The sequence below is a fragment of the Porcisia hertigi genome, chromosome 34, assembly GCF_017918235.1.
Source record: "Porcisia hertigi strain C119 chromosome 34, whole genome shotgun sequence".
In the NCBI taxonomy this organism is placed as follows: Eukaryota; Euglenozoa; class Kinetoplastea; order Trypanosomatida; family Trypanosomatidae; genus Porcisia; species Porcisia hertigi.
In genome coordinates this window covers 596539-621035 of record NC_090593.1, presented here as the reverse complement: position 1 = coordinate 621035, position 24497 = coordinate 596539, and the positions used below count along the sequence as shown (strand labels likewise).

General features: G+C 58.5%; 5 protein-coding genes across 5 annotated transcripts; all 5 read left to right on the top strand.

The window, feature by feature from the left end:
- Nucleotides 1-3011: 3011 nt before the first annotated feature.
- Nucleotides 3012-7331, top strand: JKF63_01716 (uncharacterized protein; the record flags this gene model as incomplete). Its single annotated transcript, XM_067897762.1, has 1 exon — nt 3012-7331. The coding sequence occupies one exon, from the start codon at nt 3012-3014 to the stop codon at nt 7329-7331; it is 4320 nt and encodes a 1439-aa protein (XP_067753919.1).
- Nucleotides 7332-8671: 1340 nt separating this feature from the next.
- JKF63_01715 (uncharacterized protein) lies at nt 8672-11764 on the top strand (the record flags this gene model as incomplete). The annotated part of the gene is made up of 1 exon (XM_067897761.1): nt 8672-11764. One exon carries the CDS (start codon nt 8672-8674, stop codon nt 11762-11764), a length of 3093 nt encoding a protein of 1030 aa, XP_067753918.1.
- Nucleotides 11765-13971: 2207 nt separating this feature from the next.
- JKF63_01714 (uncharacterized protein) lies at nt 13972-14613 on the top strand (the record flags this gene model as incomplete). The annotated part of the gene is made up of 1 exon (XM_067897760.1): nt 13972-14613. The coding sequence occupies one exon, from the start codon at nt 13972-13974 to the stop codon at nt 14611-14613; it is 642 nt and encodes a 213-aa protein (XP_067753917.1).
- A 285-nt stretch (nt 14614-14898) lies between these two features.
- Nucleotides 14899-15060, top strand: JKF63_01713 (uncharacterized protein; the record flags this gene model as incomplete). The annotated part of the gene is made up of 1 exon (XM_067897759.1): nt 14899-15060. The coding sequence occupies one exon, from the start codon at nt 14899-14901 to the stop codon at nt 15058-15060; it is 162 nt and encodes a 53-aa protein (XP_067753916.1).
- Nucleotides 15061-20402: 5342 nt separating this feature from the next.
- On the top strand, nt 20403-20804 carry JKF63_01712 (uncharacterized protein; the record flags this gene model as incomplete). The annotated part of the gene is made up of 1 exon (XM_067897758.1): nt 20403-20804. One exon carries the CDS (start codon nt 20403-20405, stop codon nt 20802-20804), a length of 402 nt encoding a protein of 133 aa, XP_067753915.1.
- Nucleotides 20805-24497: the final 3693 nt, after the last annotated feature.

Below are 24497 nucleotides of genomic sequence, written 5' to 3'. Positions count from 1 at the left end.
TTGCCGTACCACTCCCGCTTCGCATTCGTTCATTCTCCTTTTTTGCCGCTGTTGCTCTCTCTCTTTCTACCCCTTATTCTAGGTGAAGCACTTGCCTCTGCTGCTCCTGTACCTCTAGTCTGGCACGTGTGAATGCGTATTCACCTTTGCGTTGGTGTGCTGGGTTCCTCGGTTTTCTCCTCTCTCCCTCGCGCACACAAACACGATTGCCGCAGCGCTCGTTTCGGTGCATCTCGCAGAGAGGGGAGGGGGGCGACTCGAGAGAGGGCTGTGAGTGGAGGGCTTTCCCCTTTCCTCTTCGCGGGTTGCCACGAGGACACGTGGCCGGCGAGCACAAAAGAGGTGCGCTCGAGACGGCCCCGAATTCGCTTTCCAGTCACGGGATCGGCAGCGATGCCAGCTGTAACGATGGCTGGAACCATGCGCTATGCCTTCTTGGCAAGTCTGCATAGGGGGGCCTCAAGTTCATGGCACTCGCACCGCTGCAGTCCTGCTGGGTGATCACTTGTATTCCCCCAGGGTGCGCACAGTTCGCTGTCACCAGCACTTCACACAGTGGTTCACAGTGGGCATCGATACCCAGCAAACTGAGATGTTGTTTCCCCTCTTCCTGCCGCAGACGATGGAGAAGGGGGCTAAAAACGGCGTATCTGTGTTTTTTTTGGTTGGGGGGAGAACCAAAGTGCTACATGAGCACCAATATGTGTATGTATGTATATATATATATGTATATGTATCCATATAATAATGCGCACCCCATCCCATAGCTCCTTGATCCCCCTGGAGAGAACCGATGCAGAGTACACAGCAGGAGCCCACCTCGCTAATGAGGGACCATCGGCGAGGCGTTGGTGCAGCAGCCCCCATTCCCGGTGAACAGACGTAAAGGGATTACGCAGTATTTCGCAAACCATTTTTGGCGTCGAGTCCGGCACCATGGCCATGAGAGGGTACCGATGATGCGCACATGCGCGATGCACCCCGCCGCCACAAGGTGCTCTTATGAGCATGCAGCAGTTTTTCTTTAATCGAAGAGCCGGACGCCAAGGTTCGCTTCGCTGAAAGACATGAGATCGAAGGTAGCTGTTCTGTAATCAATCGTTTTTTTTTTGGATTGGTCGCCTGTCGCCCTTTAATCTTCAGGTCCTTTTGTTGCACCTGTTTTTTGACTTCATATTGCGCGTGTGAGTATGTCCTTCGCCCAGCACGACTTGTTGTTGACGTCGAATCCTCCTCTTGCCCCAGAGACTTTCTATTATACATTCTCTTTCCCGCTTATTCGCTCAGTCGGCCACTTCGATTTTACACTCTCCCCATTCGATGTTATCATCACTGTTACCACTACACTCCGCCCCTCACTCCCTTCTCTCGGTGCACCGACGCATCTGCGTGCGTCTCCGGTCTTTGTGAACGCCACCACTGTATATGTGCGAGTCTTCCTCGTCTTCTTCATTTTCTTTTTTCTTTGTGTGTGTTGCGTGTGTGTGGGGGGGGGGAGGGGAGTGCGATCATCTTCTCGCGTGTTTCCATGGCAGGGAAGTGGTGAGTACGCGATGCAGCACCCACACCAACACACACAAACATATATAAAAAACGAAAGAAGAACACAACAGGCGAACTCAAAGCACAAGAGGCATCTAGGGAGGGGTTGGCGGCGGGCGGCGGCAGCCGCAAACAGCACTGGTACTCCGTGTATTTCTTCAAACTGAGGCATCCACGAAGTAAGGGAGGAGACATCGATAACCTGTGAGAAGGGGATATCAGCGGCAATGCACGTGCAGTGTTGGACGCTGCTCTCTTTCTCTCTCTCTATATATATATACTAAATCGACACTTAAGTGTGTGTGTGCTTGGCGACGGGGGGCGGGGGTGCTGGGAGAAATTGGAGGCGTATGAAATCTGACTTGTGGCTCTCGTCTTGTCCGTGAGCGAGCTGCTCTCCCTACACCTCATGTATGCACCGAGGTGGGATTCCCCCTCCCCCCCCCCGCCCCCTCTCTGAACGGGCGTATCTCATCCACTCCTGGCTTGCACCTTTCTCTGCCGGTCCCCTCTCAGAGATCCTCTTTGTAATATGGCTGTCGGCGAGCAGATTTGCCGCTTCCCCCGTCTCTCCCAATGCACTCCCCCACTCCCTCCTGTTTCTCTCCTTTCTTTCACTTCACTCCTTGCCCCTTCTGTGGCTCTGTTAACCCAACTGTCACCAATGTGCATGTACCGCTGTCTTAGTTCTTTCACGCAGTGCATGTGTGCGTCTCCATCACACGGCCGATCTGATATTATCCGCTTCGTTCACATTCGTGTCTCAGCGACTGAGTACTGCGGCAATCCCTCTATCGTTTGCTGTCATTGGCTTCTCTGCTCATTAGCACTCCTGCTGGCTCTTGGTGTGCGTGCGGAGGTGTGTGTCTTTTCATGGTGGTGGTGGGCAACGTTGCGCTATCTTGTCTTTCCTTGAAGTGCCTTCGCCGTCTGTGCAGGCTGGGCGTACTTGTCGCTCCCCCATTCGTCATTCACGCCGCACGCCTCCACTGCCTCCTTCCCCTCTCTCTCTTCATTTTTCTTTAGCTCCCTCCCCCCCCCCCCCCCCCCCAGCCCTCGGTGCCGTGGCTCTCCTTTTTGGGGGCGGACAAAATATAAGCAAAAACGTGATTTTGTCAAGAGCGCTCTGTGTGCAGCTGGTGACATCCAGGGCTCATACTGCACAAACGACACCCCCTAAACCCACGAGGCAGCAGTAGCAGCAGCAGCCACAGCGTTGTCAAAATTTTGATCCCTAAAGTATCTCTTTTTTTTTTAATTTGCATTTGCCTTCTGTCCTTTTCTCCATTTTAACGTTTTGGGTGCCTTGAGCGAACGTGTAGGCGAACTCCACTCCACTGCGCCTCGCATTGCGTCTCTCTCTCTCTCTCTCTCTCTCTCTGTGTGTGTGCGTGTGTGCGTGTCTGGCGGGGGAGTGTGTCTGGTGTGCAGGACTGTTTTGCCTCATTATTACGGCATTGTCTGAGAAAATGAGTTTTCCACCAGCACGGCTGTCGCTCCCAGAGGAGTGCAAGCAGGTTGTGTTGGTGGCGCCCATCGACGGGCTTACTGCGACATGCGCTTGCGCTCTCGCTACATCGCCGCACGTACCGCTGAGCTGTCAGGTGTTGGTCAAACGCGTGCCTGTGCAGATCAGCAGCCCGTCGTCGTATAACGGCAACCTTCATGCAGTGCCCAGCTCTCCCGACGTGGGTGCAGCTACCAGAGACTTCATGTCTACTGTGCAGCAGGTGGAGTCAAAAATGTGTGCAAGCCGGGCCACACGCTCCGGTGTGTCTGTGTCGCACATGACTCAATTTTTCTACGGTGATATTTCGCCCAAGGTAGAGGAAATTGGACCGATGCTGAGTCGAATTCGTGTGCTTGAAGGCGGCGTGCTTGGCAAGTGTGACGTTGCCGCATCGTCGGTCGGCGTCACCGCCGCGTCAGACAGGAACATCAGTGCGCCTCGTGCCTCAAATTCCTTGTTTGTGCTGGTGCTGAGTGCGCAGTCGCTTGGCACAAACACAGAAATTGGGCTCAAGGGTTACGAAGCCCTTCTGCGCCGTCTTTGGAGTGATGCCGACTTCACACATGCCGCTGAGACCGCCTCGCAGCGCACGCGTGTGCGTGGCAGCCTTGTCATTCTCGCTGATGACGTTTACCGCACTGCCGCGTGTCAAATGCTGTCGAGAATTGCGAAGGGGGTTGTGACGCCGGTAAACTGGGTGGTGCTCCTGGCATATGCACATGCCCTGGACCCGCCGGCACTGGAGTTTGGCGCCACAGAAGTCGCCGTCCGGTCCTCGACAGGTATATCACACGGCGGCACACTTCCGATCCTGTGCGCTGCAAACATTATCGGCGTTTTGCGGCACTTCCCTGTCAGCCGAAGTGAGCCTGCCACGATAACACCCGTCGACGTTGCCCTCAATGCCGCCTTGTTGGGGCATATATACCTGCGCCACGGTGAGCTGCCAGCTTGTGAGGAGTGCGCCACTGAATTGCAGTACGATGACGCCCTCCATGCACCCCCCTTCGCTGCTCCTGCTGCTGCTGCTGGGGCGGCCACAGTGACCTCAACGCAGGCAGCGCCGTGTGCTACGCAGCACAACATGGCGTCTTTCGCAGTGGCCGAGTCACGCAGGCCTGGCGAAGCTTCGCTGGTGTGGGGTATGGTGGGCGAATATCTCATGTGCTACTACAGTCGATACGCGGAGCAGATTTTGGACGCATTCCCTGTGGCTGACATCCTGACACCGGCGCCGCTTCTGCAGTTCCCGTTCAGCGTGGCGGATGTAGCCAACTTTGGACCGGAGCCGCGCGCGGCTACCTATGCACTGGAAGGGTGGCGTGCGTATCGGCAGCGGCAGCGCATCATGGAGAGCAAGGCAGGGAGTGCCGAGGCCACGCACGTGCTAAAGGCGTGTGTCGCGCAGATGGAAAGCACCGTCCGCTTCATCGAGTCTATTGCGTGCATGGGAGCGAGACGAGACAAGGCATCTTCTGCGCCAGCAGCGTCGCACAGACGTGCCGCATCCTCATCCTTCTCCGTTCTGCCATACCGTCTTGATGACTTCAACGTGACCCTCTACCACTCACTGCTGCGTCGCCTGACTTCGCACTACAGTCTCATGCCCTACCACCAGTACTCGGCGCTCGTTGAGGTTGACTGGGAGGCGTATGTCTCGGTGATTGCACAGGCGGTGCTTGAACACCTAGCACGACGCGTCACGCGCTCCTCATACGGTTGGCGTCGGCTGGGGGGCAGCCCTCCTCTACCACCGATGGCAGACATTGCGAAATTTGCAGGGGCGGTAGGCGATTCAACTGTCGTTGGCGCCCCAACCGAAGGTGCGGATGTGAGCGGAACTCCGCCGACACTCACAAAAGAGGGGACTGCCGTTACCCCAGAAGCCCCTTTCAACTTTCCAGAACCGCGACGCTCGTTCACGAATGACTTGGTCTACCACGGCGCCGACCGCATACCCCCGCTTCCGTCCCTCACTCGCAAATACCTCGAATGCCTCGTGTTTCTTCATCGAATCGGGATGACAGCAAATGGTCGGCGCAGCAACATGACTCCTGGCATGACGCCTGAGGTGCTCACTTCGATTCTCGCACAGCCCGATATTCAGCGGCTCGTAACCGTCCTGGCTGCCAGAGAGGGAGCGCCAAGGAAAGACGTGGAAGCACAGGCGAGGCGCATTCTGCTACAATGCGGTGACACCCTCAATCACGTTCACTGTCGAACGACGGGCCTCGTCATCCAGAATTTCTTCAAACGCATTTATGGCCGCGTGGAGGTTAACAGCGGCGTCTTTGAGCGTCTTCACAGATATTTTGCAATGCCACGCGTCGCGGTCGTCTTCGTGCCGCTGCATCGCTCCTACATCGACTTTCTCATTCTTTCCGAGTTGATGGCGCACATGCAATTGCCGCTGCCGCATGTCGTCGCCGGAGAAAACTTTCTCAGCATGGGGTGTTTGGCGACCCTGATGCGGGGAAGCGGTGCCTTTTTCATGCGCCGCTCCTTCCGCGGCGACCCTCTGTATGCTGCGCTGTTCAAGGAGTACGTGCGGCACCTGGTGCGTGCTCGTCGCCCGGTTGAGTTCTTCATTGAGGGAATGCGAAGTCGCACCGGCAAGACTATGGCACCCAAGATGGGCCTTCTCAAGTTTGTCTGCGACATCTTCTACGAGCCAGGTCAGCAGGAGCTGGACGACGTCCTCATCATGCCGGTCAGTCTCTCATACGATGAGCTTCTCGAAGCCACCACGCACGCTCAAGAGCTGTTAGGTGTTCCAAAGCCCAAGGAAAACCCGACGAACATGCTCAAGGCCAGAAGCCTTCTCGAGCGCAAGCACGGCAACATCCACGTCTACATGAGCGAGCCCGTGTCTCTGCGTTCGTTCAGAGAGAACCCGCGACACTGCCCAGCGCCCTTCCAAGCCAAGCGCGAGCATCTCCGAGAGGAGGCCAAACCACCCACCAAAACCGCGTCGGTTTCCCAAACACTGGACACCACTCCATCTGTTGTCAAAGGGAACTCCATCACACCGGCCCCTCTGCTCGCCACTATCGCGTGGAACTTGGTGTACCAACTGCAGCGCAACACGGTCATTACCCCGGCGTCGATGGTGGCAGCCGTGGTGGAGTGTCTCGGCCCCTACCACTCCGCAGCGAGTACAAGGTCGACGAAGAACGGTAATGCCGTGGAAGCGGCATCGACCGCTGCTGCGATAATGCCTTTAGAAAAGGTCCAGCAAGGTGTCACATGGCTACGTAGCATCTTGCAAGATCGTGGTGCTAAGCTTTCGTTAGAGGCAGCGGAGCGAAGCCCGGACAGGATCGCGACGATCGGGTTGAGCAGCCTCTACCGCTACCTCCGCACAACAGATGACATGTCTGCGGTGGTGTATCATCCAGACAGTGTGACCACCAGAATTGCGGTCAACATTAGCACCAACCAGCTTATCCACGTTTGTGTAGATGAGGCCCTCATCGCTGTCGTCGCGCAAGCGTTCGGATCTTTCACTACGCCGTACCGTTCGAGACCCGGCGCCAGTGAGGTGATGCTATGCGGCATGCGCTCTGTAAAAGTGGATGTGCTCAAGAGCCAGACACAGCTTTTGCAGCGGCTGCTGTCTGTGGAGTTTCCCAACTACGCCGCTGCATCACCGGTCCGCTTTTCGTCGTGGCTGGAGTGCACCTTAAGTCAACTACAGCGTGAGTCTGTTGAGGTGAAATCGGTTTCTTCTGGGCTATCTGATATCGAATCCCGCAGCGGTGCGTCCGTGCTTGTGCCTGTCACCCAGTACCACTACTTTCTCCTGCAGCTTATCTGCCCTCACGTGGAAGCGCTGTACGCCGTGCTCGTGACTGTATCGACTTTGCTGGCCACGTATCCGGGCGAACCACTCGGTGCTGCAGACGTGGTGACGACAACGCAGCGCGTATGTGGGACCCTGTATGCGGAAAACAAACTGCGCTATGTTGTGGCAGCCAACAAGCAGACACTGCAGAACTATTGCGAGAGCCTCGTCGCGTGTTCGCTGTTGCAATTAAAGCGTTTGCCTGCGACACTGTTGCCTGGTAAGGGGGTGAAGTCAAGTAGCGGCGTCATGGTGTACACCATGGGGTCCTTGGGGAAAGAAGCGGCGCTGTCTCGCCTGGAAGTACTCTCGAAGCAGATTCAAAATCTGTGGTGGCACCCCTCCGCAGTGGCAGGAGCGACGATTGACAAAGCCGTGGTACAGGCGCGTGTGCTGTCCGTGTATCGGGAATTGACACAACCGTCCAAGATGTGAAGAACTCCTGTGCGACTCTATCATGCTTGGTGACAAGGCAAGGGAGGCGGTGAATGGCCGCACCAACGCTGGAGGAGAAAAGGGGAAAGGAACATTTTTCCCAAAGGTGGGGGAGGCGAGGGTTCACACGGACGGGTTGGCTACCCACGCTCTCTCTCGCCACCACGCAGTGTGTCTCACACACCAGTTTCTCTCGTACCCCTCTCTTCGCTTGATCGAGTTTCTCCTTTCATAGATTTGTACCAGTGGGTGGGGGTGGGTGCGCTAACGTCTCACTGTCGCACTCTCTTTTCCGATTCTTGCGCCTTGTATTCGTCGCATGCTTCCCTGTGTTTCGCTCTCTTGTCTCTTTTTGACTCAGGAAGGGATCGTCAGCCCACCAATTGACTTTCCCTCCCCTTTGTCTGTCCACGGGTGCTACATGCTAGTCATCGCGGATTTGCACACAGGCGCATGCACTCAAAGAGCCATGCGCGTCATCTAGCAAGATGCTCGGTTCTTTAGCCCACGACTAACAGGCACCCTCCCTTTCTCTTTGGTTGGTTGGTGTGTATGTGTGTGTGTGTGCGTGTGTGTGTGTGTGTGCGTGTGTGTGTGTGTGTGTGCGTGCTGAGCTGCCTTCTCTTCAAACATCCCTTTTTTTTCTCGTGCCCCTTTTTTCCTCATTTTGAATCTCGGCCAGCGAAGGCTGTAATCCGCTTGGGGTCGGAGGCGACACAGCGGCCTGGGAGGGGGAGGGAGTGGTGGTGCATGTGGCCGGTATCTGCCAGCATTTTGTTTGTTTTGGGGTCGTGGAGAGACACACACACACACACGTCTTGCGCTTCCGAACCCTTACGTAACTGGGAAAGATTGGAAGCGCATCGCGCCACTGTCGTGTTACTGCTCATACAGGCACACACACACACCTCCGCACGCAAATTACCCAGGAAAGACGTGTGGCAACACGGACATGCATTCACAGACGGTGACGGCTTCACCGCACAAGTGCTACAATTACACAGACACACACTTTTTTTTTCAAAAAGGTGGTCAAGGTTCTTCAGAAGTTGGCCCAGCCCACCCCATTGGCTGAGGCTGTTGGACACCGCGCTGGCAGTGGCCGGGCGTGTTGGTGTCACTTACCCTGCCGCATCCCATTACTCCCCCCTCCCCCTCTCCCTGCTTTCTCCTCCTTTCTACATGCCTGTCTCTGTGTTTAGGGTTATGTGTGTTGATGCATCGACTTGTGTGGGAGGCTCTGAGCATCTCATCCCCCTTCCCCCCCCCCCTACACCCACACCCAACCGTCTCCGATTGCTAGAAACAAAGGGACTCCAATAGGTGTGGGACTCCCCAATATGGAAGAAGAACCGTCTAGAGCGAGCAGCAGCACTCTATCCTTATCCAATGCGGTAAAGGCATCCGACCAAACAACGGCGACACAGGCGGCGCGCGAGATGGTGCAACATACGTCCACTTTTCTCACTACACAGTATCTCGGCTTACGTCTCTGGGTGCGTGCCATCGCCCACTTTATCCACGTCACTGTGCGCTCCCTTTACCTCCCAGACGAGTTCTCCCTTTACCTCGATACCTGTGTGCGATTCTTGTTCAGTCTGTACTACATACCTTTCCTCGCTTTGGTCGTCGCCCTGACTCATGCGGCGATCGAGCGAATCGTCTGGGTACTCGTGATCCCAGTGACGCAAGAGATGGAGAGGCGCCCATTTAGCACCTCACACGTGTCGACGCTCGTGTACGGCCTCGGCTCCATTGCATCCCGCACGGCACCCTTTGCCACACTGGGAATCGCAGTCGCCACTCTGGGTCACAAGGTAATGAACTGCGTTGCAGAAGCCATGGTAGATGCCTACACGACACAGCGCGGCCTAGACTACCCTCTCCTCCGCGCCCGCATGCGCTTTACCGTGAAGAAAAGGGAGCGCTTAGTCATTTGCGGCATCGTCTCCATGAGCCTTGCAGTTGCACTGGTGCTTCTCTGTCACACAAACGCCTTCGTGGAGTGGTCTGGTCGAGAGCCGTGGGTTACAAGAGCCGCATGGATGGTGTTTGTGATACAAGCGAGCTTTGTTCTGTCGACGGTGCTTCGGGGGGCACCTATTTGTAGGATGATGCTGAAGCACGGTCGCATCTTTCAAGTCCTCAACGGCCAACGGTGCCAACCGCAGACATTGCTCCATAACAAGCTGGATGTGCTGCCCACGGCCCCCTCTCATCCGTGTCTGCTGCCAGTAAAAGGCATCCGCTCCCACCCAAGCGGCACCATATCATCAGTGGCACCTCTGCAGCTGGCGCGCGGTGACGCTGACGGTAACGGTGGCGGTATGAAGACTGAAACTCGAGGAAGTCGAAATGGGGCACGCCTCAATGTACCCCCCGACGCCAGGTATGTCACAGGAACACAGACGTCGAAGCTCACCACCATGAAAGAGGAGCATAATCCCATGAATGCCTCATCTCAGCAGCCATTCGTCTCGTACTTTGAGGACGAGTGGTGGAGACAACACATTCACACATTGCGTCACATTGGCTTTGTTATGGTCATTGTCTCCACAACTGGTCTTTCTATTGTGAGCGGCCCGGTGTTTGGCCTCACGTCCGGGGTGATGATTTTGAGTTACCTCAATGTCCCGCATTTGTTTGGTTGTATGGCTCTCTCTACCACGGCCGCTGTGACGCGTACTCTGCGCTCCTACTCGTGGCTTCGGCGCCACCCTGATGCGCTGATACCTATTGTCATCATAGCGACTCCATACCAACTGCTGCTGCTGAGTGCGTATTTCTATTTTCGCAACCACCCACTTTTATGCCTGATGCTGGTGTGGGTGAACATGCTGCTGGCCGCCCGCGCCATCGATCTGGCACGCGAGTTCGATGTGACGCTGAAAGGGTCCGTTCTATGGAAGTACGCTGACACAGGTGAACCTCTCCCGCCGTCGCTGGCGAGCGTTCTAGAGGAAACGCACGAGAAGCAGTATCAATGCCCCGACGTGGTAAGCCTGGACATGCTGATCGACATTCGCAGGATGACGATTTTGGAAGCCAATGGAACAGAGGTGCACCTCAAGCGGCAGGTCGTATTTCCTCCCGGGGCGCTGCGGCGCTACGTGTTTGACCACCACTTCTACGCGTATGCCCTCCCTCGTCTCCTGTCGCTGCAAAGCCCAGGCTACTTTAGCGGCTCGACGTTCCGCACAGTACGGGTTGTGCTACGCCTCCTCACAATGACACTGTTGTTGCTGTACGCACTTCTAGTGTCGGGGCTCATACTCCAGGCGGCTTTCCCGCAGTTGCGGCCGCTCCCGGTTCGGGTGACAGCGGCGGCGGACAACAGCTACCTGACCTTCGATCACATTGTAGTGCGCATGCACTTACTCTCTCAAAACGCGTCGCAGCGGACAGCGAAGGCCGACACGTTCAATTCGACCCTGGGCGAGAACCTCTACAACGTCCCCGAGTCGACGTCGAATGCGTTCCTGTGGCATAATATCACTTCAGCTGAGGGTGAGGACTTCTACCCTCAGCTGTGCACACGGCAATACGGAGAAACCTCTGTATGGGAACTCGCTCTCCTCGCGGTGGCGCCGTACCTCTTCAATGTAGACGAATTTAACACAATGCTGCGCTTTCTGAATGCGCACTTGGGCTCCGACTGGGTCATTCAGCCACGCCACTCTGCGTCGTGTGTTCCTGGTGACTCGAATCACCAGCCGACAGGGTGGAGAGACTTTTACGAGGTGTATAGCGAAAAGCGCGACACCTCTGTCATCGCGGTGCGCGGCACTGACATGTTCTCCTTCACAGACCTCCTTTCTGACATCAACATCTTCTTTGAATTGGCGCTGTACCAGTTCATCACAACCCTGATCCCAGGAACGTTTGTGGTGCCGAAGGACTTGATTGTCGACTTGATTCGCACCGCCTCGCTGCCGGCAGATCCGCACGGGGACGTCTACGAAACGTGGGCGGAGCTCACAGGGAGTGACAACCACAGCTTACGGCGTTGCCAGCAGAACAACTTTCGTCGTCATTTCTTTGCCGACCTATATAACCACATTGCCTACGTGGGCTCGCGACCCACCCACCCGCGGAAGCTCATTCTCACTGGACACTCGCTCGGCGGCGCGGTGGCGGCGATTGTGGCCGCTCAGATGCGGGTGAATGCAGTAGCGTTTGGCGCCCCTGGCATCGCGCTAGCACGCAAGAAGTTTAATGTGCCCCTGCGGTCTATCAACGAGAACGTCATGACCGTCGTGTCCTCGAACGACATCGTACCGGCCGTGGGCGAACATGGTGGGGAGGTGCACCACGTCGAATGCCTGGCCGCCACCCGCGAGCTCTGCCATGCAATGGAGTTCATGATCGGCTCCCTCTGGCGTTCTTGCAGCTTTGTTCGAAATCGCTTCCCCTCTATTAAAGACGTGGTCTAACCGCGCACTTTTTTTCTCGCTCAAGTGTGAGAACGAAATGTGGGAGAGAGAAGGAGTGTGTGTGTGTGTGTAGAAGTGCGAGATGCGCACCGTTCATTGTATTCTTGCACTCGCAGGCGCCACTCCCCCCTCCCCCCCCCCTTCCTCCCTGACGGTGGGGGCACACCTCAGCGTGGGTTATTTCAGGGGAGGGAGGAAAGGGGCTCCCCACCCGCACCGTGGGGAGGCTGAGCAGCTCACCACTGCCCCCTGTCCTTCTCATCCCCTCCCCTCCCCTCCCCCCCCCCCAAAAAAAAAGACCGCCAATGCTGAATTGCCTCCGGTAATGACAGAATCGAGTACGTGTGGCATAGAAAAGCCAAGCAGCCTATCGCGTCTCCGTCGGTGGCCAGGGCCTGGATGATGTGGGCGTGCAAGCAACCTGTGACAGCTTGCAAAAAAATGGTACCGCCTATAGGACGAGCGCAGTGTCAGCATGACTCGGGTGCATCTCAGCCGGTTCTCATTACTCGCGAACGGAGAAGCCCGAACCACCACCACGCCTCGCAAGAGAGTCGCACCGCGTGGCTGCATACCTCATGCCAGCAGCTGTGAGGCGGTGTGCAAAGCGCATGCCGTGCATGGCGTTGAGGCAGAGGCCATGCCCAAGCGACTGCATGGACATTACTGTAGTGCGCGTGTAGCACTATGCGTAGCACCACACGAGTGGTGTGGGTCATAAGTGGGGAGTGTACAGTGTTGTCACTCACACATCATATAGCGCATCAGAGCAGAGCCGATGGTGGCGACATTTTTGGGGTTGTTGTTGTTGTATTGCTTTTGTGCTCTACATCATTCCTGTTTTGTTGTTGGTGACTTCGCCACCCTCTTTTCCCTCGCATCATACCCAGACTCCTACGTGCAGTGTTGTGCTTGCCCCGCTTCGTCTTTATCCCCTCGCCCGTTTACCTCATCCCCCCCCTCTCTCTCTTCCCCCTCACCATCTCTCTTTGTCCGCCCGCCGCACGATGCCATTTTGTCCGGTGCTAATGGAGGTCGCCGGGTGCCTGGACGATGAAATCGTGCGCGATGTAACGCAGTGACTGCGTCGCTACCGCCACCGCTGCTGCAGGCCCGCTGCTCACTGCTCCGAAGAGTGCGGTGTGTGCCAACAAGATCCACCTTCTCGTCGGGCGCTTTTATCCGCCTCAGCAGGTGCGCGCGCAGCCCCGGAATTGCGGCGACTGCACCACTGGCGTGTGGTGTCGACCGCGCTGCTTGGCTCGCCCTCGGGTGCCGCCTCCCAGCCGTGCTGGACTGATGTCCCAGCGACGACGGCACTCGGTGGAGCCACCACTACTACCGACTGCCACGATCGAGCCGTGCGGCGTCTGGAGGACTTCATGGCGTTCCATTTCCTGCCGATCGCCATGAGGCACAACTGCCCCACCTCCCCTCCCCTCCTCCAGCCCACCGGTGGCGGTGCCGGCATCGGCTAACACCTTTGTACTGCGACACTACGTGAAGGGGAGGGGGGGGAAGCCGCACATGCTCGTTCCTGCTAGCGGACTCCTCCTGCACTTCTGCGAGTGTCTCCACGGTCACCGTCGCGGCAGCGGCCATCGTTGACTCGCGGGCAGCGCCGCTCAGCGCGTATGCCGCGGACTTGGGCTGTATCGGTGCGACCCTGCGGTGGATAATTTTCACTCACTGCTATGTCGACGGCGCGTCTGGGCTGACCAAACTGCTCGGGCGCTTCCCGGCTGCCCGTGTCGTCCCCGGAATTCCTCTCACGCCTGCCGGCACAGCGGAGGACGTGCAACTCAGCCCTCGCCTGCGACTCTGAACTGTGCGCGTGCCAGCCCTCTCGCCGGAGCGTCTACTCGTTGAGATGTGCCCCTCCGAGGTGCGTGCGGGCCTTTGCATGGGTGTGCTCTGGAGCACCGGTGCGGCGCCCCGCTGGGACTTGCTTCAGTGGTCTCTCTGTCCTCGCGAGACAACAGGCGGACCTGTGCCGCCGTTTGCCTTTATCAGCAGCAGTGGTGGCGACCGCGACGCAGCCCTGGTGCACACTCACGGTGTGCTCAGGAGGTACGTGTTCGATGTTTACTTTGCGCCGCTGCGCGCTGTTGGCAGCGGGCCGAGAGGGAAAAGCGGTGAAGCGGCCAAGACGACTCGCACCGACGCGTCTACGATGAGCAAGGAGAGAGAGACAGGCGACGGGAGTGATGGCTGACTGCGACGCTCTGCCGCGAGTCGTGCTGCTCCCTGCACACGGCGGGTACCGCAACGTGACGAGTCAGCCGGATCTCTACTGGGCGGCGCATTTCGACGACCTCACGCGTATGAGGCACTCCCGCACGGTTATTGACACGCTCGCCACGACGACAGAGGCGTTCGCCAAGGACAGCCGGCGTTTGCCACCGCTGCCGCACCCGCCGTCCTTCGACGCGAGTCGCGTGGTACACCTGCGCCAGCTACTTGCGCTACTGCAGCCTGAGCACCGGGCAGCGTGTACGGCAGAGCTTCCTGCTGATATGCAGCAAGCGCTGCGGTACACCTTCGACCCTGCCGTCGCACGCGGTGACTCGTGGAGTACACCTCGCCAGCAGCTCGCTTCCTTCTCGTCTTGCGTAAGCCTCGTCGACGTGCGCAGTGCCACCGACTACCACGCGCTGCACCTCTGCGGCGCCGTTAGTGTGCCGGTGAGTTTCCCGGGCGCGGGACACGGCGCGTCGAAAGCAGAGTTGTGGCTGCCATGTGCGACAGAGGAACAGCACGCCGAGGTCTTGCAACGTCTCTCAGCGCTGTCCCGAGAGAGTCGTGTACATATCCTGACTCTGGCCGACTTGCCATGCCCCTCGGAATAACCGGTGAAGCACTCGGGGGAGGGCGGGTCGGCGATTGTGACGAAGCTGCCGTGTCGAGAGCTGCAATGCAACCCGCCTACCAGCGTGCCCGCTGATGTGCTCCTTCGCCACACCCTGCACTGGATACAACGCGGCGACGCACTCTCTCACTTGATGTCGTACGAGCGCCTCGCTGCAGTCGAACTGGCAGGTACGCGCGTAGTGTGAGACGTGCGCACGCCGTACGAGTTGGAAAACGACTCGCATCCGCACAGCGCTCATGTCGGGCTGGCGGCATTGTGCGCCATGGCAGTCGGAGACGCCGCTGCGGCATCGCCGTCGCTGTTGCAGTGGCGCTGTAATTGGACCCCAGGGCTGGCGGCCGCGTACATGGATTGGATACACACAGCCTGGCGCTCCTCGCAGGCCCCCCTGCCGTGCGGCAGGCCTTCTCTCTCCCCAATGTGACGGTCTACTGCGCTGGTGGGTACCAGTCGTTGATCGTCTTGTCGCACTTGCAGCGTGCAATGGAGGCCTCCACGACCCCGGCGTGGCGCATGCTGCGCATGTTCAGCGTCTCGGGTGGCGCCTTGCAAATCATGATGCAGCGGCCAGACCTGTGGCAGGTCAAGGACCGCTCTATTGATTGTATTAGCCGACCCAGGAAAGAGAGATGTATGTGAGAACGAGACGGACAAAGAGAAAACGACAAGAGAATACGTGCGCCGTCTTCTTCACTTCCTTCGTGTCCCGCCGAAGCAGACCCTCTCGATAGGCCGCCTCTCCGCGTCACTCCTCCCGCGTCTCTCTCTCCCCTCATGTTCTCTTTTTCCCCTCTTGACGAGTGACGCGAAGTTGTGAATGACACCGGCGCGTCTCAAACTGCAAAGGAGTGTAGGTGGGGGGGCACCGAAGAGAAGCGAGGCTCGTCTGTCTATCAGGGCTGACGTAACGTGTCACCCCCTCGATTTCGGCATCTGAGTACGTACGTGCGATTCCTGGTGTGTGCGTGTGTGCCTGATGTTATGCGCGCAGGACGCCCTTTGGAGCGAGCCTGTCTACAACGGAGCAGCGCGTCGTCCTCGCGTGTTGTACTTCTCCCTTTCCTCGTCACGCAAAGCGGTAAAACGCTGCGTGATGTCTATGACCCCCCCCCCCCCCTCACTGTCTCCCTTGAATGTCCGCGCGTCTGTGTGCGACATGGCAATCCGCTTGCACAGCAGCGACGACACCTCTTGTTCCAGTCGTTTCTCTCCCACATTTCTGTTTCTCGAGGAGGAAAAGATAATGAAGGGAAATACGCCCTGCAGGTATCGCTTGTATGTGTGTGTGTGTGGTTTTTTGTCTCGTCCCACGCCGCTGTCGTGAATATGGATTATCCTGTTGTTGTCTGTGGTCGGTGAGCGGTATGCAGCCGACATGTGGGCGATGAGATTGACGGGTTGGGCTTGCTGCTGCTGTTGTGTGAGATGGGCGGTATTGTCGCTCTAGGGACACCCGCGGCGGTGTCCCTCCACTGCTCCTGCCGCGCCCGCCTCAGCCCGGCCCGGCCCACGCCTCTCCATAAGGCGTCACAGAAGTGCTCCCCACGACAACGTCAATGGGAGGAAAGAGCAACGGGCAGAGCCCGCCGATACACCCTACACCGTTTGCCTGGTTCTCGTGCCTTGTGCCTGTCTCCTCGCTGCCGCGGCGATGTCCTTCCCCATCTCCCCCCATCCGCCGGCTTGCTCTGCTCGTTTGCCTCTCATGCGTGTGTGTCCGTCAAAGCTGTTACCCCCTCTCGTTGCGCATCTCTCGCAACCACACGTGTCTCTCTCCACTTCTCTGTCCATTCCCTCTTTCTACGCCTGCTGACCCCTGTGATGCCCCCCTTTCCCCATACCCCACTCCCCATTCCCCACTCCTCAAAACATAAAACGAACACGCACACATGCGCAACCACGTCAATGCATATGCACATGGCAACAAACATATCCCCTCACCAAGCATCGATACTCTCTCGCTTTCCCGACGTCTCCTGCGTCTCCCCCTCCTCCCCATTTCTCTCCCCTCGGATCACCTCCACCTCACCCATCTCAGGCTCTCTACGGTCACGTTGAGTGAAAAAATGAAATGGGGAATCAGCCCTGTCCTCTATGCCATCCTGCAGGCCATCGCATTTCTGTTTGTGCTGATTGGCACCCCACTGGCGATGTTCAAAACCAACCATAAGAAAGCTCCGCGTGACAGTACCGTTACACTTTGGGGTACGACACTTTTTTTATCTGATAGGATTGCTCACCAGTCCATCGACACACTGTGGCAGATGTGCCCACGCCGTCGTGACCGCTTCCGTGCGGCTCAGGTAACTGCAATTATATCCATCTTCGTGTTCGGCGCAGCGGCAGTCTGTGGCGTCATCCGGGTGTTCTGCTGCTCTGGCCTGCGTTGGGCTTGCCTGGTGCTCAACGTAATTGGCATTGGCACTGCGTGCGTCACCTGGGCGGTCGTCGCTGAGGCCTTTCACCGGGAAAACGAGGATTGCGTAAAGATGAAGGCATTCTTCAATCTCGGTGTCGGTTTCGCTCTCTTCGTGGCGGGCTGGTGCCTGGATATCGTCAACATTGTGGTCTTAATGTTCCCGTGCTGAGTCAGGGAGTGAGGTAGTTAGGAGGGCGGGTGCAAGCCCGTAATAATAGACCAGGTTGATGGAGAGAGGGTGTGGAGGATACCACGGGAAGTCAGGAGGCGAGCCGGGTAGCGGCGCGGGTCTCATGCCAGCAGGGAGGGGGAGGGCTGGAGAGCTGCGGATGCTCACATGCGCCTAATTCCGGTTCATCTGCTACTCCATCACTGCCCTCTCGTGCCAGCGTGCGCTGCGGCTCTCCTGCACATCTCGAGGGCCACCCTCGCTCGCTCTTACTCTTTGAATAACACTCCTTTTCTCTCCCCTGCTACGTTATTAGTGACTGTCCGTTTGTGTGTTTTGTTTTGTTTCTCCCTTTTCCCGTGTTGCTGTTGTTGGGCTCATGCGATGACCGCCTCTTTTTTTCTTCGAGGGGATGTAAAATCGCACCTGGCAGAGAATGTCGAGTATTCTGCTCATCGCCCGTCTCTCTGGCTGTTCCGTCCGCTTTCCCTCGCAGTGCGTGTATGTGTGGTCCCCCTTTGTGCTCTCTTCATGTTCTCGCGTCCCCCTCCTCCCTGCTTCTCCAACCCCCCTTCCCCAACTCCCCTCCACCTCAAATCCCTCCTTCCATCCGCACGCCAGGGTGGCAGGCCGGCAAATCAACGGTGAATGAGATGGGGCGTGGCAAGGGAGGGGAGCCCGGCACGGCGATGTAAAGCCAGTGACGAGGAGGAACGCGGGTCACCGGGGCGCCCGGGACGAGGGCGAGAGGCGTAGGGCCCCACCCTGCATCGGTCACAGGTGTCCGCCCCCCTCTCTCGCACGCCGTGTTGGCGGTGGTGCGTGTTCCCGACACTTGGCATGCACACACCACAGCTCTCTCGACTGCCTACAAGAGGGTAGAGAGCGAGAGGAGAACGGGGGAGGAAGTGAGCTGGTCGCGCTGGGCAGTGAGTGAGCAAGCGTATAAGCAGCGGTTTTCCAGGGGGTGCGGAGGATAGGGCGGTGCCAGGGCTTGCGATGAGCGCACACACGGACATGGATGAGGAGAGTCGATCGATGCTCCCTCCTTCCCCTTTTTTTTTGAATTTCTTAATTTCGCATGGCACGGGGGACGTCACCCGTGCGAGGAGTCCGCATACGTCGCACATCGCAGGGTCGGACCGCTTCATTTTACGGCACAATCCTCTCATTTTCTCCCCTTTTCCCTTAATTCGGTTTCCTTCTCTCCAAAACGTGTTCTGCGCTTCACTATTATTATGAGGGACAACATCCCTTCCCTTCTTGCTTTTTTATTTGATCAATCGACGCCCACCTTCTGTACAAGAGGATGGTGTTATGGAGTGTGGCTGAAGGGAGGAGGAAGGAGAAGGGGGAGGAGAGGGGGCACGCAGCCCGTTGACCAGCTCCCCCTCGCTCCCGCTCCCGCTCCCCCCCTCCTCTTCTCTTTTCTTTACACGTGTCAACGTTGGTCTGTCTGTGCTGTGGGCTTTGTGCGTTTTTCGTTGCTATTATTCCCCTGGATGCCCCCCTCTTATTCCCTCCCCCCCTCTCGGTTCTCCGTCTCCCACCACCTGGGTGGCTTCTCCTGTGCGCTGTGTCCCTTTTCCCCCTGCCCAACTCTCCGGCTCCCTCTTCGTCTTCACCGTGCCTGCCTGTCTCGTCGACGCCCCTTCCCTGCCCTTTTCCCTCCTCTCCCTCTCCCGCGTGTTTGTGTGATGGAGTGAGGTGGGCTCTCGTCGTGGGTGTTTTTGTGTCCGGCTTCCCCCCCCCCCCTTTACGTGTACGTGCATGCGTGCATACGCTAGGGAAATGGACCGCAGCCTTGTCTCCGCGGATGTGCGGGGGAGCTGGCGATGCCGCCAAGAGAGCGCTATCACCGAAAAGGGATGGGGAGGGGGGCTGTCAGAGAGAGAGGGAGCACCCGAGCATGACTTGAGGCACACGGTGGTTGACGAGGGAGTAGGGCCATCGAAGCGCACGACGACCGCGAATCAAAAAGGGGGAGCTTCAGTGGGTGTGCGCGGATTTGCCGCCTTCCGCCCAATCCTCGCCTTCGCCCATCCCCCCCCTTTCCCATCCCATCTCTCCTTCCCTTTCAAAGATGCTTTAATTTACTCGCTTTTGTTTATCTTTATTGGTTTTGTGCGTGCGACCACACACGAGCGAAGAGGCACGAGATGAAATTCTGTAAAAAGTCACGAGAGTGATGGCCGCACCGAGAGAGGTGCAGATGGCGAAAAGTAACTCCCACGCGCATTGTTTGGGAGGGGTAAACAAAACGACATCTGCTGGCACTCTGTCTGGAAGCAGTGGATCACCAGCAACGGGGACGAGCACACACACACACACACACACACACAGGCAAGGAAAAAGGCGCGTGAGTGCGCAGGAGAGGGGGCGGTGGCGAGGCGGGAGGCAGAAAAGAGAGTCGGCCGCGCCTCTGCACCCGCGGTGGTGTGGCATTTGCCATCTCCCCTTGTTTCCAACCCTCTCCTCCCCCGGTGTCCCCCCGCTTTCAGGCGTGTTTCTCTCGTCACCCCCCTACGCGCTGTGGCCGTTTTCCTTTTGCGAGGTGGTGCGCCTGCTCGCACATCTCTGGATATTTCTCTCACCCCTGGTGCCTGTGTGTCACATGGCGTCGCTGCTGCACACCAGTCTTTCTCTTTTTTTCTTTCTCTACGCCCCCGCCTTCTACCCCTCCCCCTCCCCCTCACCACCGCTGCCTCACTCTACGTTGATCCTCTCATTTCCCGGCTCCTCCCTTCAGCCCCCCCTCCCCATATCGATCCCTGGCACACACACACACCCCTACACCCCCACCCACACACACACACACCTACACTCACGTATACCCTCCCCCCCCCCCGTGTGTGTGTGCCATCGAAAATGTGCTGCCGTCCCTGCCGCGTAGGCATTGTCCTCTAGAGCACTTTGCAGGTCTTCGCCTTCCTCTGCATTGTTGTGGTGGGCACCGTAGTCGACCAGTTCCGTGTGCAGAGCACGGATCTGCTCAGTGACACGCCCTGCCTGACGCTGTGGGGGACTGGAGAGCAGGTGCAACTCTGCCGAGTGGGATGTCTTGACAACGAACTGGTGGGCGGGCTGCCCAGCGCGCCTGACACGCTTCCGCGCGGCGGAGGCGCTGGCGATTGCTGCCGTCCTCACCAGCGGCGTTGCGTGTTTTTTCGGTCTTGTGATGCTCTGCCACTGGCTGTGCCTGCTGCTGAGCATCATCGGCAGTGGCTGCGGCTTTGCTGTCGCCGCGCTCATGGTGGACGCTTTCTCCAACAACCGTGAGGAAGGCCCTCAGGTGCTCCACATGCCCTGCAGCGCGCTCCGCGAGAAAGGCCCCGTCATCGTGTATTCGACCACGGCGGGTATCGCTGGGATGCTCACGAATTACAAGTTGGGTGCCGGCTTCGTCTTGTACGCTGTCGGCGGGGGCCTCTCCCTCATCAACATCGTCTTTGTGATACTGTCGTGCTGGAAAAGGGGGGGAGGCACTCCCCTGCGCTTCCGTGTGTTGTTTTTGTGTGTGTTTGCTCTTTTGTTTTCATCTGTGTACTCTGTGGAAAGGCGCGTTCGCCTGATTGGCTGAGGAGAGGTGGTGTGTGGTGGGGGGTGCGGTCAGGGGGGGGTGCTCGCAGACCAGCCGAGAGGAAAGCTGCGGAGCGGGTGTGTGGGCGCAGCGAGGGGGATGATGGACAGGGGGACGAGGGCACGCCGCCGAGTGCGATCGTGGACGGCTGTATCGCAGCAGAGCAAGGAAACGAAGCGGACGCGGCTGCGCAAACCCGCCTGGCGGATCCCACACGCGATATTCGAGTGGGTGAATATCTCGCCTCTCCTTTCTTGCGTTCGCGTGGGATTCCGCACAGCTCAGCGCCACTCCCTCTCCTTCTCCCCCTTCCGCTACTCTGCTCTTTGCCCGCATGCCAGTTCTCGATGCGTGTGGGCAGAGTGCCGCGCCCCTCAGTCGCCTGGTCAGCACCACATAACACCTCTTGAGTGCGTCCTTTGTTGCTCTTTTTCTTTGATTGATGATTCCACTGTCCTCCCTCGTGCCAGGCCTTCTGCGAGCTGCTCACGCACCCGTAGATGTCGCGCGTAGTGCACCGTAGCGCACATCAGTTCTCGCATATTCCTTCCGACCCCCCCTCCCCACCTACCCCTCCCCCAGTTCCCTTGGTGCCATTCTATTTAGTTTCTTCGCTTGTTTGTTTGCCGTTGCTGGATGGCGCACCCGTCCACCGCCACCCACCCACCCAAGGCCGAGCCGCCTCTCTCTTCCTGTCGCGGTTCGCCCTTGACATCATTCTTTTTTTTTTCGTTGTTGCGCCATCTGTTCTGGCCTCTTACGTTTTCTTCGGTCTCTTCTCAGCGTTGCGATCGCCGCTGTGCCATCTTCGACGTGTTCTCATCACTGCTCCAATGTCACTCTGCATGTCCGCGCAGGACAGCTGCTCCACACCCCTCTCTCGTGAGCCCCTCTCCACGACGCCCTTCCCCCTCCCCCCCTCCCCCCTCCCCTTGCTCACCTGTCGCGTGCTGCCAGGGATTGAGACTTGATGTGTTGCATGGACGTCGGGCGTAGGAGCTGGGGGAAGAGACGGATGTGTGTGTGTGTGTGTGTGAGGAGGGGGGGAGGAGACCGGATGGAGCGTCCCCGGCGCAGGCTGTCGATGGCCTCTCTGTCGTCCAACAGCTGTCCTGTGTGTCACTGCTGCCTCGCTCAGCATCTCCCCCCTCCCCTCAGCCGCGCGCGCCCGACCCACCGTCGCCGTTTTTGTGCGTCTCTCCGCTCAGTGCTTGGCTCTGTTTTTCTTTTCTCTGCGCGCGGTGCCTCCACACCCAATCCGCTGCGACGTTGTCGATCTCTTTCCGACTCCCTCGCTGCTCTCTCACGCGACGCCGCGAAATGGGATGCCCCACTTCCCCTGTCTCTCTCTTCTCGTCTGTTGTATGAGAGTGAGGGCGGGTGGTGGTGGTGGCGGCGCAGCGCTGTGCTACCGACACAACACGGGGTGGGGGGGCGGTGCGAAAGAAGGTTTTACGCCGTAAGCGGCGGTGAGAAGACACCCATTTTAGACTCTCTTGTCGCTCTCGGCTTGTGCTGCTTGCGTGTGCGTGCACCTGGTCGCCGTCGTGGCCTCACCCCCCCCCTCCCTGCAGCAGAGTTGTAGGTCCGAGGAGGTAGTGCAGCGCTCTCTTTGTTTCTCCCTCTCACCGGCACGCCGGCCCCCCACGCTTGAGCGCCACCGTCTCCTCGTCTTTCTGTACCCGGAAGGTCCGGAACGGCGTGTGTGGCGAGGGCAGGCGTTTGTGCTTCAGGCGTCAGTATTGCAGCCCGAATGTCACGTCGCCATGCTGGGCCAGCCAGCGCGTCGCTGGTCATTGGCGGCGGCGGCCTCCTCCGTACGAAGCGCCGCTGCTGCCACCTCATCGGGCGGTGTGTCGCGCAAGGTGGCTTCGTCGGTCGTGAAGCGGTCTACCCTTGCCTAGCCTGGGCTGGAGGGATCGCGTGTCGCTGCGTACGCGCCTGCTGAGCGAGGCGTCCCGCCCTCGCAGTGCCGGCTGCCCGTGGCCCATGACCGTGTCGGCCGCGCTGCTTGGCTCTCTTGGGTTCGAAGTCGACTTCAAGGACAGCCCACCACCCTCTCCTGTGTCGCTAAGGCCACGTATCTACGCGGCCTACGAGCGCGATGGCGTGGCCGCGCCGTCGCAGCCAGGCGATGAGGGCGTGGGTGGTGCGCGGAGCAGCGGCCTCTTGATGGGCGGCGTCGTCGTGTGGGTGAATCCGAACGCCACATTGGGCGTTCTTCTGGTCGTCGGCAACGTGGACCTGGCTGTCCCACCGGAGATGATGGCGGGGGGCGTGTGCACGTTCCTGAGCCACCCTCAGTACGTGCGGGTTGTGGATTGGCTGTGCACCGCGGGGCTCTCGGAGGGCGACATGGTTGAGGGCACCGCGTACATTTTGTACCACAGTCGCTGGGCGCTCAGAGCGACTCTACCTGCTGGAAGCCTCTGACATCGACGGTATGACGCACCTGTCCCAGAGCGCGTGAAGGAGCGGGATCGGCGGTACATGTCCTTCAAGTACGCTGGCATCCTCTCCGCTAGCGTCGCCTTCTGCGGTGCCGTCTCGCTGTTTGGGTGTGGAACTACAAGAATTACGTGATGCACCAGCGCTCCTACCAAATGCGCTTTGCTGTGAAGACGCTTTGCAAGAATGTGCCACCGGGAACGCCAGCCGCGACGGGTGTGAGAGCACCTCGGCGAGTTCTCCGTCTCGGAGCACATTAGCCGGGTTTCTGAGGAGCGCTGGATTCGGCAGGCGTTTCGCCGACTGGACACAGCGCACACTCGTATTGTGGTGCTCACTGGGTGCCTTGTGTGTGGCAAGAGCGCGCTGTGCCGCGCTGCGTTCCGCGAGGAGGACATGCTCGGCGTTTTTGTGGATGTGTGCAACACGGAGGATCCACTGCGTAGCGTGATCAAGGCGGTTGGTGTGCCGCACTTCGAGGTTTGTGGCGATCCACTCGACTTCATCTCGGAGGCATGTTACAAGGTCAAGCCTGTGATGAACGGCAAGACGCCCGTGATTGTGCTAAAGCTGCTCCCCGCGCGCAGCAGCCTGTCGCACGTGTACAACGAGGCGATGACGCTGGCGTGTGATCGCCGCATGTGCCACATTGTGGTGGAGCTGCCACTCGAGTCACTGACCATGACCAGTACGTCGCTGCCCCGGTTGGACTTCTACCCGGTCCCCCACTTCAGCCGTTCGCAGGCGTACGAGTACGTTCGGCATCGCGTCGACGCTCTCGATATGGAGGTGTTTCTGGACATTGCGGGTACGAACAGCAACGACCTGGACGAGCTGCTTGCCGCTGCCCATCAGCGTCACGTATCGCCGGCGGAGTACGCGAACCAGCAACTTCTCAAGGCCATGCGTCAGCTGCAGGCGGCGTGGGGCGATGACGTTCAGCTCAAGACGGCTGTAAAGCTTTTTGCGCAACTGCCATACGATGAGGGCTAGCACGGGGGGCCTCGACAACAGCAGTCTCAACCACCCATCCCTGCGCGATGTTATCTTGTACCACCCTGTGCAGGATGTTTGGCTCTTCAAGAGCCAAGTGCTGCACACCGCCGCCTCTTGCTTGCTATGAGGCGGGTCCACACAGCGAGGGTGGAGTGAGCACGGGGGCAGGCAACTGCACGTGTGTGTATGTGTGTGTGCGTTGGCCTTTTCACTGCTTCTTGCCTTTTCTTCCGCCAACATCACATCTCG